Here is a 13732-nt window from a genome sequence, read left to right as displayed (position 1 = left end):
AACTTATGCCAGTTTAGTTTCCTGCGGGAAGAAGTTATGTAGCTCTGTTCTGCATCAAGACTTACGGGTTTCATTTTTCTCTGAACCCCTGAAGACAAATCTACTAAATGTTAATGAGAAATGTTCACCTCAAGTTCATCATATCAAAACAGCTTAAGTTCTAAATTCTTAATTAAATAATAAAACTGAATCTAATTTAGATTCTCTTAAATGTGTTTCATGCACCCCATTGTTCGCCACTGATTACAGAAACACAAATGGCTGTTTTACCACTACTGAGTATATTAATAGTTAGTTTAAATACTGACAATCTGATGGGAATATTTAAAGGTTATCAGAAGTTCTAAACTGTAAATATGAGCTCAGAAAAAGTAAAACTATCAAAAATAGTGCATTCCTCTGCTGAGCCCCACTTGGCTCTCATATCATGTGATCTTCTGCCATTCAGTCCCTTGGCAGATTTGTCCCTTTCTCATTGCTGTTGTTCCCATTTTCTCTACAGTTGCTTAATGTTTAGCTTAACAAGGCTTTGAGTTATTGAGATCCATCTGCAAGTCTGACTCTTTGCATTGTCCCAACTATTGATTTTTAAAATCTAGGTTGATTATTACGCAAATAGATTTCATAAAAGTGACCTCACATAAACTTTAGCACTAGCTAACTATTCACTACAATAAAAAACGAATACTTCCAATTAGGCAATTGAGGTGAACATGGTTACCTTGCCTGTTTGCATGGCCTTAAGCGGTTGGATGCAAGGAGATATCAAGAAGTCGCAGATCAAGCAGGTGTTCACTCACCAACATTAACAAGGAGACTAATGTACAAAACTCCTGAGGTCTCAGCAGCAGCCCTGAGTAATCTTAAAAGGAAGCATTTATTAACCTAATCCTCCTTAAACATACTAATAAAATATATTATTAATCAAAATAAATCTCAAACATTTATACACAAACATATGTGTACAACAGGACTAAAATAATCAAATACTTAAAAAAGAAATGTTACGAAACATCCAAAATGTTTAAAAGATATTTTCAAGTTCTTCAATTAAATTCATAGCATCAACTTTAACCCTTCTCTTCCAAAACCTTGACATAGGAATCTTTTAGATATCAGAGCCATTATCCTGCTGCTTTTACATGCATCCTCTCCCAAACACACCTGTGTCAAATGGATGGCTTGTTACCAGGCCTTTGAATGGCTGACTGGCATTCTGAGGAGGGGGTAAAGCTGTCTGACTCAGGTGCGTTGGAGCTGGGATGTATTTGATTTGCAGGGTAGCAGCTCTTAAATACTGGACTTGGACACCCCTGTTTTAAGGAAGGAAAATATGAACAGCTATTGTATTTTCAACTCTTTTGGAGATCCTTAGTTGGAGCATCCCCTGTCAGTTTAGACTGCTATTCATTCATTTTTTCATTCACAGGAGGAGGGGCCTTCATCAGTGTCACCCAAGGAATAAACTTTCCTTTGTTTTATATCATTAAGTGTAATATTTTAAACTAAATCCTTCATATATTCACTATGAAATAATAAATTCATATACAACACGGCCTTTGCTTTCTATTTTCCATGTTCTACATTGCATTTTCCTTCCTAAACATGATTTTCCTCTGTTTGCCATAGATAACTCATCTTCAGATGCGCCGCTGCTGTCAATAAATGAACATAAAGGGGCAGGGGTAGACTGTACACCACAAAACGCTCACTTTAGTGTCACAATTTTCACTTCAGTGAGAAATGCTTAACAGGCAAATTCAAACCAAGCATGTGTGGGTCTATATATTCAGTCACAGCAGGTAGCCATGCTAGTTCCCTCTCAGGGAACAATCCCTCTGCTTGTGGAGCTGTGAGTTTTTTTAAGTTGGGCAGGTGTCATGGAGGAACTGGCCCGTGAGAGCATCAGCCTGCTGGCCCGGTCCGCATCACATGCTGATCCACCAAGGCTCGGCTCATTTGGAGCTGTCTTCATTATGTTGAAGTCTGCACTTGGAGCTGGACTGCTCAACTTTCCTTGGGCCTTTAAGAAAGCAGGGGGTGTGAACACTGCCATCACTGTGGAGCTGGTGAGTGCAGCCTGAGCTTTTATTTAATGCAAAGCTGTAATTAAGTCTATTCAAAGCTAATCAGAAGGTTTTTGTGAGTACGTTCTGGTGATGGCTCGCAATCATCTCACTCTGTCTCTCCCTTGTGTGAAAGGGTCAGATTTTTTTCACAGGTGAGCTCTAATGAAGCTTCAGCTTTAGTGAGGATTTGTACTGAACTGCATCTGACTCTGATCAACCTGTGTGCTTTGAGTGAAATTTTGCTTTGTAAGCAAAGTAGTAGATTAAGCTGGATCTTTATGTCTTAGGATTTTCTTACTAATTGTAAATATTAGGAAATACCTGTTTTGCTCCATAGTGTAATTTCTTACCTTTTCAATGTATATGGCACAAAAAATTAAAAATAAATAAAAATACAATCCTTAGAAACATGCATTTTAAAAGTTTTTACGTATTGTGTATTTACAGGAACAAATATGTATTTATGCTTGTTTGAATCAATATATCTCCTGCTGTAGGTGTCTCCCCATAAGTATGAAAACAAGAGTTTGTGTGACTACATTTGGCTTCATCCACAATCAATGTAAAATAGTCACTGGCTATTTTTTCATTGCTGAATATCTGGATTCTAATTGTTTCCTTTGCCCACATGCACATATAGTTGTGCACTCTGGATGGGTTTCATTTATTTAATGCTTTTTAAATGGTATTCTCCTTTAAAAGAAACAATTTAATATGCCTCATTGGTAAAAGTTAACTTTTCCTACCTGGGGTTTCAGCTTTTTTTTTTAAAGAGGATGTTGCTTTATTTTCCTGAAACATAAAAACAATCTAAACATAATGTTGTATTATATAATAAGTTGGATTTTGGTGGCTGAACACAATCTTAATGTCCTTTATTTTCTTGTTTTTAAAAGAATATGTTGTTGAGATTAGTGGCTCTATCAAAGGTTTCTCATAGTTAATGGAGGCGCCCCATACTAACAGACTTTATCTGCATGTGAAGCTCTTCAGGTAAATTTTGTCTGTAAGGTTCTTTTTGTTTCACATTTTTAGCCTCAATAGGTACCAATTTTAACTGACCCAATCTCTTAAAAAAAACAAAACATTTTGTTCAAAATAACTTTATCATTTGGGACTGAGCTATTTTTTTTAGAAAACAGAGGCTGTGAAACTCCTTCCCTGTGTAGATAAGTTTATAATGTTCCTGCAGCTGAGAAGAGCTTTATCCAAGGATTATTGTTGAAGCCCTCATTATATTCTCTGCAGGTATCTCTGGTGTTTCTCATCAGTGGTCTGGTCATCCTGGGTTATGCGTCATCTGTCAGCAGACAGAAGACCTACCAAGACGTAGTGAGGGAGGTGTGTGGACGCGCTGTGGGGCAGCTCTGTGAAGTCTGCTTTTGCTTCAACCTTTTCATGATTAGTGTTGCCTTCCTGGTGGTGGTGCAGGATCAACTGGAGAAGCGTGAGTAAAAGTGTGACGAGCCCAGCCACCATATTTTATAGAAAGATCTCCTTTTGTTGAGCTTGTTCTCAAGTGATCTAAGCAAAATTCTATTTGACAGACACACTTGCTGTACAATTTGATTGAATTAAAGACTATCTGAAGTTGCTCTGTTTTGTTTTTGTAACAGGTGCAATGAAGGTCCTCTCGCTACATCTTCTTGTGTCAGCTCCTTGTCTTTGCACTTTAGAGCAGCCTTATTTCATTTTAGTAGCTAACATTTATACAAAAGCAGTAACCTATTGTTCATTGCACTGAAAAAAGGAAGAGTATCATGAGTCGACTTGATGATTTAAAACAATGGACAAAACAGCATTAGGGAAAGTTCTTTTAGTTATTTTTTAACTTCTAAATTTAGGATTTCTGCCTACTTTGTTTTATTATCATACTTTTATATCTTGGCTTTTTTGTTAAATAGTTCTATGGACAGCTTTCGGTACTAATTTGCAGTGTGACCTTTGCCTTGAAGGGGAGAAAGAGAAACTGCAAAAAAATATTAATCTATAATAATAATAAAAAATAAATAGTTTTGGTTATAGCCTGATGAAGAAATTATGTTTTTTTTCTGAAACATTTACTGTGTTTGAACTATTTAAGACCAAAATATCTTCAGTAATTGTAAATTGTATGGCAAGCTTTAGCCAGTGATTCATGATGTCCATTGCAATGGTCAGATGATTAACTGCACTTTCTTCACAACATAAAAGCAAACCTTTAAAATTCTGTTAATCATACAGGACAGACTGCTGAGCATAAACACTTTAGAGACCATTTCAGGGTCCCTTTTAGACTGAAGATCCCATTGAGTGATGACCTCAGGCCTCAATCTGAACCACAGAAAAATCTACCGGTATGTGCAAAGCAATAAAGCTGACAGTGGCTCCTCCACACATCCCCTCCAAATCCCTTTCAGGCTTAAAGACGCATCCATATGAAACAAAGCTGAAATATTATTCAGCAGATAAAGATGCATTTAAACAGCTTATCATTCTTGGTGGTTACCTTCATCAAAAACTTCACAACAGACTGTAAGATGTTGGCATCTGTAAGATCAAATGCTCCCACTCTTTGAACATTATCCTAATAAATTTATGCTTTTTTTTCCTCCAGTGTGCATTTCTCTGTACGAGACTGTGACTGGATCAAGTGAGGCAGACATGCCTTATCACTGGTACACTGACCAGCGCTTTGCCCTCTTCATTATGTGCCTTATCATCATCCTTCCCCTGTCCATCCCAAAGGAAATCGCCATACAGAAATACACAAGGTACTCTGCATTCATCCCACCTCTGCTAAGAGGTTTTCTACTTATTTCTTTAAAATATATATTTTTTTCGTCAGTGTATTAGGGACGCTTGCTGCTACCTATCTCTGTGTCGCCATCCTTGTCAAGTATTATCTAATGGACAGCCACATAGCTGTTACCCCAGTGCAAAGCCAAGGGTCAGTAACCCTTACTTTCCGTACATAGGTGTGTGTGTAGATGTGTAGTATCCTTGTCATGTGTGCATCTGTCAATGTGTGTATCTTTCAGAGTGAGCTCCTGGGCCTCTATGTTTAGCGTAGTGCCAACAATTTGCTTTGGATTTCAGGTACAATCCCCTTTAACCACATTAAAGTTGTTGAAGAATAGCTATATATATACCGTATATATATAATTTTTTTTATTTTTTTTTTATTTTTCCTCTTTCCTAATTTGTCAGACTTTCAACCTACTTTATTTGTTTTACGTCTTTGTACAAGACCACGACCTGATGTAAATATATATTTGCACAGGAAAAATATCTTGAAGGAAGGTTCAAACTAACTTTAAGAATAATCTAAGCACTGAATTTCACATTCATTGTGAAATTGCCAAATAAAACACACCAACTAAAGTCCTTTCATGGCAGTTCTGAGGCTAATAAAAATTAGTAATTGACCTTTATTGATCTCACATTGGAGATTTTACCTCTGCATTTAACCCATCTCCTTGGGGAGCAGTGGGCTGCCATTGTGCACCACTCGGGGAGCAGTGTGGGATTAAGGGTTCTGCTCTGAGAGCCATAGTGGCAGTCTGTGGGAGTTTGTTTAAAACTCACAACCACTAGGCCGCCACTCCCCCAATGTGCTAGATTTACATAAAAGGATTTCTAATTGGTGTCAAAATTATTGTGCTTTCAAATATGTTTGTCTCTACGGAAAATTCACTCTTAAAATCACAGATGTGGTCTTTTTTCTTACAGCTAAGAACAAAAAGATGGTAAATATGTGTTAATAATATTTAGGCCTTTATTGGATGTAATCCTGAGTGAAATAAATAATGATCTGTGCAGACATTGTGAAAACACTTTAACAAATCATGAGGCATCCTTCTGTATTTGAGTGCAGTGCCATGAAGCCTGTATAGCAATCTACAGCAGTATGGAGAACCAGAAGCTCCTGCATTGGGTGGTCATCTCTGTGCTCTCCATGTTTTTTTGCTTGCTCGTCTACACTCTAACGGGTGGGTTCCCTTCTCAAATGTCTGTATTTCTCTCTAACGTACTAAACCTGAGCTCCGCTTATCAAGTTCACTCTGTCTTTCACTAGGTGTGTATGGCTTTTTGATGTTTGGGCAAGATGTGGCCTCAGATATTCTTATGTCATATCCTGGGAATGACGTGGTCATGATTATCTCCAGGCTGCTTTTTGGAATATCGATCATCACCATATATCCCATTATTCTTCTGCTGGGGAGGTAAGTGAAACAGGGGAGTTTGTGCTCTCATGGTGAGGTTTCTTGTCTAAGGATTCTGATATGTTGTCTATTTGGTGCAGATCTGTGATCCTGAACCTGCTGTTACGTATTCAAAGAAATCGTCGGGGAGTTTTCACCCAATCATTTGAGAGTCGCTGCAGAGTCATGCTAACTGTAGCCTGGATCTCCTTCACTCTTCTGATTGCTATGTTTGTCCCAGACATGGCTGACGTCATCAGCGTTATTGGAGGAATCAGTGCCTTTTTCATATTTATCTTCCCTGGTGTGCAGGCACTTAATTTGTTTATTTAGAGCCAGTTTCACTTTATTTTCTTGCTGGGAACTTGTTTATATATAGTGCTGGAGTCAGACTCTATACTTGAACTTAATTTTGGCAAAAACTCCATGCTAATCACATTTTCAATGGCTGTTTAGTTGTAGCTTTATTCTTTTTGTGAGTGAATGCTGTTGGCTTTTCGCTTAATCAGAAGTTGCATTAGGAAGTCATTATAACACACACCCAGACTGGGTGAAGATTTTATGCTGCATACCCTTCCTTATTTGAATTACTATTGAAGACATGCACTTACCCTGTTCTGATACACCAGATTAGAACAGATTTTTTTGGGCAGTCTAAAACGCTCAGAGTATTATTGTGTCAATTAAATGTAACCCACATGACAGTACCAAGACTTGGACATAACAAAAAATAAGACATGGGTTGAGATGTATAGTTTTTGAGATGGTCATAGGGCCTTCAAGACATTAAAAGACACTGAAAATGTCAATTTGCATTTATATACTATTACTCATCAGATGCTTTGTTCACAGCTCAAGCAATTCTGGAGAGGAAAAAGGGTTCTGGTATTGTAGATGACAGCAAATATTCATATGTCTGGTGCTTAATGCGTAAAGATGCAAACTTGTAGGCTCTTATTTGACTCTAATTTAACTTTGTAAATCAGAATTGTAATGTCTTCATGCAATCATGCATTGGTTCTAAACCATGATCCCCTGCTGTACTCCAAATCTTAACTGTGTTTTTGCTCCTGCACACCTGAGACATGCACAACAGTGATTCCCAAGGGCCAGGGATTAGAAACATTATTTCAGTGGATTCCATTCAGCAAGAATCTGTAGTTATTGTTCTTCACAAAAATCTGTCAGGCAGAGATGCATTTAAAAGTAAACTTCTTATATATTTCCTTTAATACAACTAAAAACAAGTAAAGCAAAGTCAAACTAAAACGTGTACCATTAGTTCAGGCAAATAAACATAATATTTTTTCCACACAATATATCACTTGCTTTACATTAAATGGGCAAACTGGGAAATCTGTGTTTTATCAAATTGTGATTATTTAGCATGTACAGAGTTACTTTATTTTGGTCACTTTCCATTTAACAAAAGTAAAACAATGACTCTCACACACCCCAGCTCTTTAGGTATTTGCTCTGAGTGTGTTTGCTGCCACACAGTAGTTCTAGCTTGTACAAAGATCCATAAATGCGAGTAGAAGTAAGCACTTGTCCATCAACAATAACAGCAAAGTCCTGCCAGAATGAAGTCTGGACAAACAAGCTCTCAACATATTGAAAACAAAGAAACCATGGAGTGAAACACCTATATGCTTGTGGTTGCTGCAAAAGAAAATAAAGTTGCAAAATTGGTTAAAAAATGTTGTTTTTTTTCAACATTTTTTGCAAAATTGTTCAGCCCTAACTGTAATGTATTAAACACAAATTGTTTTTTATGTTCTTTTTTTGCTTGTATCCTGCAGGTCTTTGCTTAGTGTTCACAATGCAAACTGAAGATGTCTCCCCAAGAGTCCGGTGAGTCTATCTGCTGTATTAAAAGCTAGGCAGTGTCATAGGGCACAATATATAATTCCCCAGGGCAACCAATTTCAATGGAGAAATTCTAATAAAAACAATAAAAATTGATAAGGTACGAAAGGCAATAAAATTTAAGACGGTTACCATGGCAGAAAATATAAGATATTGATGCCATCTGCTATCAAAACATGCACATTACCTTGCATTATAAATGGTTCACTTTTTGGAAATACTGAGCACTAAATACCAGAGCCAGCTATAGTAGGTATCAATCAAAATGTCTATACCATTTTTAAAAAATATTTTAGAGCGGCAGTTTAAAAACAGCCATCCACTGTACAGAGAATAATCTTGCAGTGACGGACATTCATAATTAACTGCCAACATTCCCAGGTCTGGTTGTTCAAGTAACTTCTCCTTAATCCCTCATGTGTCAATCCTGTCTAAAGCTTTACAGAAAGAATATAGACAAAAATCAGCACTTCTGAAATAATAATGTTGTTTTGAGAGAGGAGTCTAAAACTAACAAAGGACACTTTTGGCATAAACTAAATAAAGCAATCCAGGATAAGAACCTTGCAACAACGGTGAAGCATAGAGGTGGAGGTGTCATGCTTTGCAGATGTTATACAACAGCTGGACGTTGCCATCTCACAATCACCGAAACCCCTCTAAATTATACCATGTATCACAAGAAAAGGATGTAAAAAAGGAAAAAAGCTTTGAAGCAAAACTGGACCCTGCAACGTGACATTGCCCCAAAACACACCAAGGAATCCATTAAAGACTGGCTTAGTATTAGTAAATGGAATCTCCTGGCCCGAGTAGTCCGTTTTCTTGTAAGGTGATTTTTAAATGGGTCTCTTTATGTAGTAAATACCTTAAACATTTCAGTGGATGATAGAGGGAAAAATTTGAGTTATTAGAGGGCATATGTCTAAACTTTTTCCTCAGTTGGTTTTTATATTTTTTTTTATGTCTAAACGAATAAAGGAATGTAAATTTCAGTGTTTACCTTTAACTTAATCACTTCCCTTCCTAAGGATGAGAGAAAAAAAAAAACATTGATGACTTAACATTTCTATTGAAAGTTGTCAATTCTTAACAGGGTGATCTTGACATAAGTACTGTGCATAATACTTGAATATTTAACATTTCCTCTTTGATTTTCCTTCCAAGCAGTCTGACTTTATTTTTTTTTTTAAATCTCCTTTAAGCATACATCATAAGCTGCATCAAATGTTATTAAGTATTTTACTGGGACCTGTAGCAAATGTCCTGGAGCAAGTGCTCCTGTGAAGTAAGTCTGGTGTAAGGTCTGTGCTCTGCACTGCAATTAGGATCCATATTTAGATGTCTCTATAGTGTCTCAACCCCATTTTGTCAAAAGGCTGGTATAAATTGATTAGGATATACCTTTAATGAGAGCAGGGCCACTGTTTAGATAGATGTTTATTACTATTATTTTAGGTGTGTGAAACCAAATGGTTCTAAAAGCAAAAAAACAACACACCCAATAATCCAGGTAAATGTAAATTTAATTTAGATAAAACAATCTTTGATTAAAGTCAGCTGTTCTCATTTCTTTTCATTGCAGGGATATTTTAATCATCTGGGGAATCATAACAATCGTGGTTGGAGCGTTCATCTTTGGACAGAGTACCACCATCGCTGTAATGGAGATTTTCCACAAGTTCTGAGCTTAATAGTTCTGTTCTTCTGTAGAGCCCCCCCAATTCTGTACAACTGAACTCTGAATTTGTATTGCAGAATTTTAATTGTAAATATAAATAATGTATTTTGTCTTGAGCATAGCTAAAAAAAAAAAAAAAAAAAATGTCAATAGGATTGCTCACTCTGTGTGATTAGAAAATCTGTTTTTGGAATGCTTTTTGCAGAAGATGTTTTTGTAATAAGTCTGTATATATATATTTATGATGGTTTAGTGTATTTGCAACATAGGTGTTAGAATTATTCTTTGAGATGCCTGCCAGGGGGCGGTATTGCATCATTTATGAATGACTAAACAGTTTTTTTTGTGTGTTTTTTTTTTGGGATTTGACATGTTGTGGTATGATGCTGTTTTTAAATAGAAAAAAAAAAACAATGAAGTGAATGTTTTTTGTCACATCACTAATTTCTACATTTATGTATTCTCCATTTTTCAACCATGAATCACAACAGTGGTATAAATCTGAAGCGGAGGTGGGCAGAAATCAGCTGGTTAGTATTCATCAACTTCAAGCTTCAATAACTCTTGGGTCACAGCTTGCAAGCATGCAAATGTGAATAGCTTTACAATGGATATATCACCTGCATGGGTCAGTCTGGAATCAGAGGTGTGCTATTTGTAGCCAAATAATCAGAAATGCAAGAACCACATACTTTTCTTTACTAGAGGAGATACTAATAATGGAGTTTAAGCATGGAAATGCCAAGCAGCTTTATAGATTTTTCTGTTATGTAATAGATGTTTTCATCTAGTGTAGAACTACTTTGAGGGACAACCTGCGATACTGTGGCTGTGTTTATTCCTCGGGATTATAGTTTGACCTGGCCAAATGCCTAAATCCATGAAATGCAGGAGGGAAAATACATGAAAACAACACAAAGCCCTTCATAAAGTCTGCAGCTTGTTTCTTTGTGAATCAGCCTGCTGGCTTTATAAAGGAGATGGGGTTTTAATTTGTATACAGCTTTCCAACGATTAACACCACTGCTGTCTGAACAGCCAGGAAAAATAAGGTTATACTTAACATTTTTAGGTTTCCAGGCATTATTCAGTATAAATATGTTGGCATGATGACACAGCTGTTAAAATAAGAGATTATTTTCTCAGCTTCTTGGTCATAAAGCAAAACTAATTTATTTAACCCCATGCTTTAAATGGCTCATGCCAACTTAGATGACTGTAGGCACAGTTTTAATCCAATTGGAGCTTTTTGATTAAGTTTTGAGATGTATATTGTTGTTGGTTCAGTAATGATTTTGTTCACTGAGTGGCCAAGTTCCTGTGTCATGTTTGCATTCATGGATTTCACATAGACAAAAAAATATACTTGCCGTAGGACCTTCACTAACATCTGGTTTTATATCCTGAACTGTGTTGGTAGCAATTGGTAAGCCTCTGGCATAACTCTGCCTGGGCATTTGACCACTCTTCTTCTTGCTCGTTTAAACAGTGGTGCAAAATGAAAGGCCCAAACTCTCCCTAGGGTTTCATAGGGCTGGATAAAACTAAAAGAGTGAAACTTACAACAAAGCTGAACTTCTAGATTCTGTGTGGATCATCAAAATAAGTGGTCCTCCTAATTGTCAATCATTCTGGAGATATGTTTACATAAGGTCGTCCTCCTTGCTCATCCCCATTTTCACTTACCAGTGGTGAGTCTGATATAGTGGAAAAATTACAAATCTTCTTTTTGAAAGTAGGCTTGTATGAGCGATGCAAACAGCAACTTTTAATCAGAGTGTGCACCAGGATAAATGGGCTTGTGCATGCTCTTGCATCCATTTAAGAGGCGTTACCTCTCTTGAGCGGGTTCAGGGTTGTAAATGTGCCTTTCTTTTAAAGTGGAGAGGGTGGGCCTTTGGAGAAATTCTCAAAAATTTTCCACTATCCTTTTACTATAACTGTTTTAGACACTGCATGCTGCTTGATCGATTTTTATACAGGTTAATTAGTTCAATGGTATCTGGCTGCCTTTTAAACGTCAAATTGCTTCTGATAAGAGCCTTAGCCAAAGACCAGAAGGGAAATAGATGATGTCCATTAAATTCCTGCATTTGACTCTCACGCAATGATGTTAATCCTCAGGCCTTTTGATTTTTTAAATAAATTATATATATATAAAAAAAACATTTGGCAGATAAGTATCAATTACTTGAATCTAGAACAGGAACACTGAGTGTATTAATGCAGTGATTCCATGTAGGTTTCTGTATGATCTTTGTTTTCTCTACATTGAGGTGATGTACCTAAATCCTTCCATAGCTTTATTCAGCTCCCATTCCTTTATTGGACTGGTGTCCTTAAATCTCTGACCTTTGGGCCAACCTCTGAGAGATAATTCAGTTAGCGGTAGCAGGAGTCTACTCTCAGCCAATGTGCACAACAGATTAGTATGATCTTTCATGCTGTCTAATCTGCTTCACAAGTAATCATCTGCAGCTATCATCCTAAAGTCTGTGAATCTGTTGGCTGGGGTTTGTTGTAAGGTCTTTTTTACAGAGATACTGGAGGGAAAAATATGTGAGACTGATTTTTTTTGCCATTTGTTTTCGACAAATAGGTTTAATAGAAACTGTAATGCCAACATCAAGTAGGAGACAACGACCACAACGTTCATTACATAGTTTGTGCATGGTTTAGCATGTCTAACCTAAAGTTTTTCATAAACCAGGTATGTTTGTTAGTAATATCGTTATATTGCATTAAAACTCCAACAGAAATGGGTCAAGTTAGCGAAATTATGAAGAGCAATGGTTGCTCAGGAGATGTCCTGTCACAGGAAAGTTGCCAGTTCAAGCCCCCGTTCTCTCTCTCTTGCCTTTTGTTGGTATCAGAGTACTGTTGCTTCATTTATTAATTAAATGCTCAAATCAATTAAATTAAATTCAGTTCAGTTTATTTTTATAGCACCAATTCATAACACATCATCTCAAGGCACTTTACAATTCAACCTGATCATACAGTCAAATTGATTCAATGTTTTTAACCAGCTGATTGCATCGACTCATTGACTAGAAGTTAATCCCTCACACTAAGCAGTGGAGAGGAAAAACTGCCTTTTAACAGGAAGAAACCTCCAGCAGAACCAGACTCTGTGTGAGTGGCCATATGCCGAGGCCGAACGGTTCAAGGAGGCAGAAGCAGACATACAGTAAAAAGCAGAGATACAAAAGGCAACTGTAAACCAGCTCTACAGGCAGCCGGTCCAGGAACCACAGCCAGGCAGACGAGCTCCGAGCCAGCTCTCATGTCAGAGGATGAAGAGAGCACATCTAGCAAGTCAGTCAGAGAAACAGGACTACACTGAAAAACAGGCTGATCTCGAACATCTTTGAACAAAGGTTTTGATGGCAGCAGCACAGGTGATATTTCTCTCCAGGATGGCGTCACAGCCAAACAGGAACAGACGAGGCAAAGCTTCTATGAGGAAAAGCAGAGAGCAGAACGTTAGAGATTGAACTATGGTAATAGATTCTGCAGAGTGGGAGAATAGAGATAGAATGAAACAGAATGATGAAATAGGGGTCCCTATGTCCTCCAGCAGTCTAAGCCTATAGCAGCATAACTATAGAGATCTCAGGATAACCTGAGCCACTCTAACTATAAGCTTTATCAAAAAGGAAAGTTTTAAGCCTAAACTTAAAAGTAGACAGGGTGTCTGCCTACAAGTGGTAGTTGGTTCCACAGGAGAGGAGTCTGATAACTAAAAGATCTGCCTCCCATTCTACCTTTAGAAATTCTAGGAACCACTAGTAAACCTGCAGATTGAGAGCGAAGTGCTCTGTTAGGAACAATCATATCTCTGATATAAGATGGAGCTTGACCATTTAAGGCTTTATATGTGAGCGTCTGGGCCTCAGAGGGCGGCGCCGCTTCTGGGAAGCAACACA

The 13732-nt window shown here is 37.4% G+C and overlaps 1 protein-coding gene across 1 annotated transcript; it reads left to right on the top strand.

The window, feature by feature from the left end:
• The first annotated feature begins 1880 nt into the window (after positions 1 to 1880).
• On the top strand, positions 1881 to 9810 carry LOC107103780 (putative sodium-coupled neutral amino acid transporter 8). The gene is made up of 10 exons (XM_015403606.1): positions 1881 to 2069; positions 3318 to 3516; positions 4666 to 4822; positions 4897 to 4998; positions 5090 to 5147; positions 5926 to 6040; positions 6127 to 6274; positions 6355 to 6557; positions 8056 to 8107; positions 9708 to 9810. The coding sequence occupies exons 1-10, from the start codon at positions 1881 to 1883 to the stop codon at positions 9808 to 9810; spliced, it is 1326 nt and encodes a 441-aa protein (XP_015259092.1).
• The last annotated feature ends 3922 nt before the right edge of the window (positions 9811 to 13732 follow it).

This window comes from Cyprinodon variegatus, unplaced genomic scaffold (genome assembly GCF_000732505.1).
Source record: "Cyprinodon variegatus isolate N-32 unplaced genomic scaffold, C_variegatus-1.0 Scaffold1527, whole genome shotgun sequence".
In the NCBI taxonomy this organism is placed as follows: Eukaryota; Metazoa; Chordata; class Actinopteri; order Cyprinodontiformes; family Cyprinodontidae; genus Cyprinodon; species Cyprinodon variegatus.
The sequence above is the reverse complement of the archived record's forward strand: the minus strand, read 5'-3'. Positions and strand labels throughout refer to the sequence as shown.

Excerpts from the sequence above, each read along its gene's own strand:
- LOC107103780 (XM_015403606.1), top strand. The coding sequence starts at position 1,881 with ATGGAGGAACTGGCCCGTGAGAGCATCAGCCTGCTGGCCCGGTCCGCA. Across the intron at positions 3,517-4,665 it reads GCAGGATCAACTGGAGAAGC|TGTGCATTTCTCTGTACGAG; the intron begins GTGAGTAAAAGT and ends TTTTTCCTCCAG. Across the intron at positions 6,041-6,126 it reads GCTCGTCTACACTCTAACGG|GTGTGTATGGCTTTTTGATG; the intron begins GTGGGTTCCCTT and ends GTCTTTCACTAG.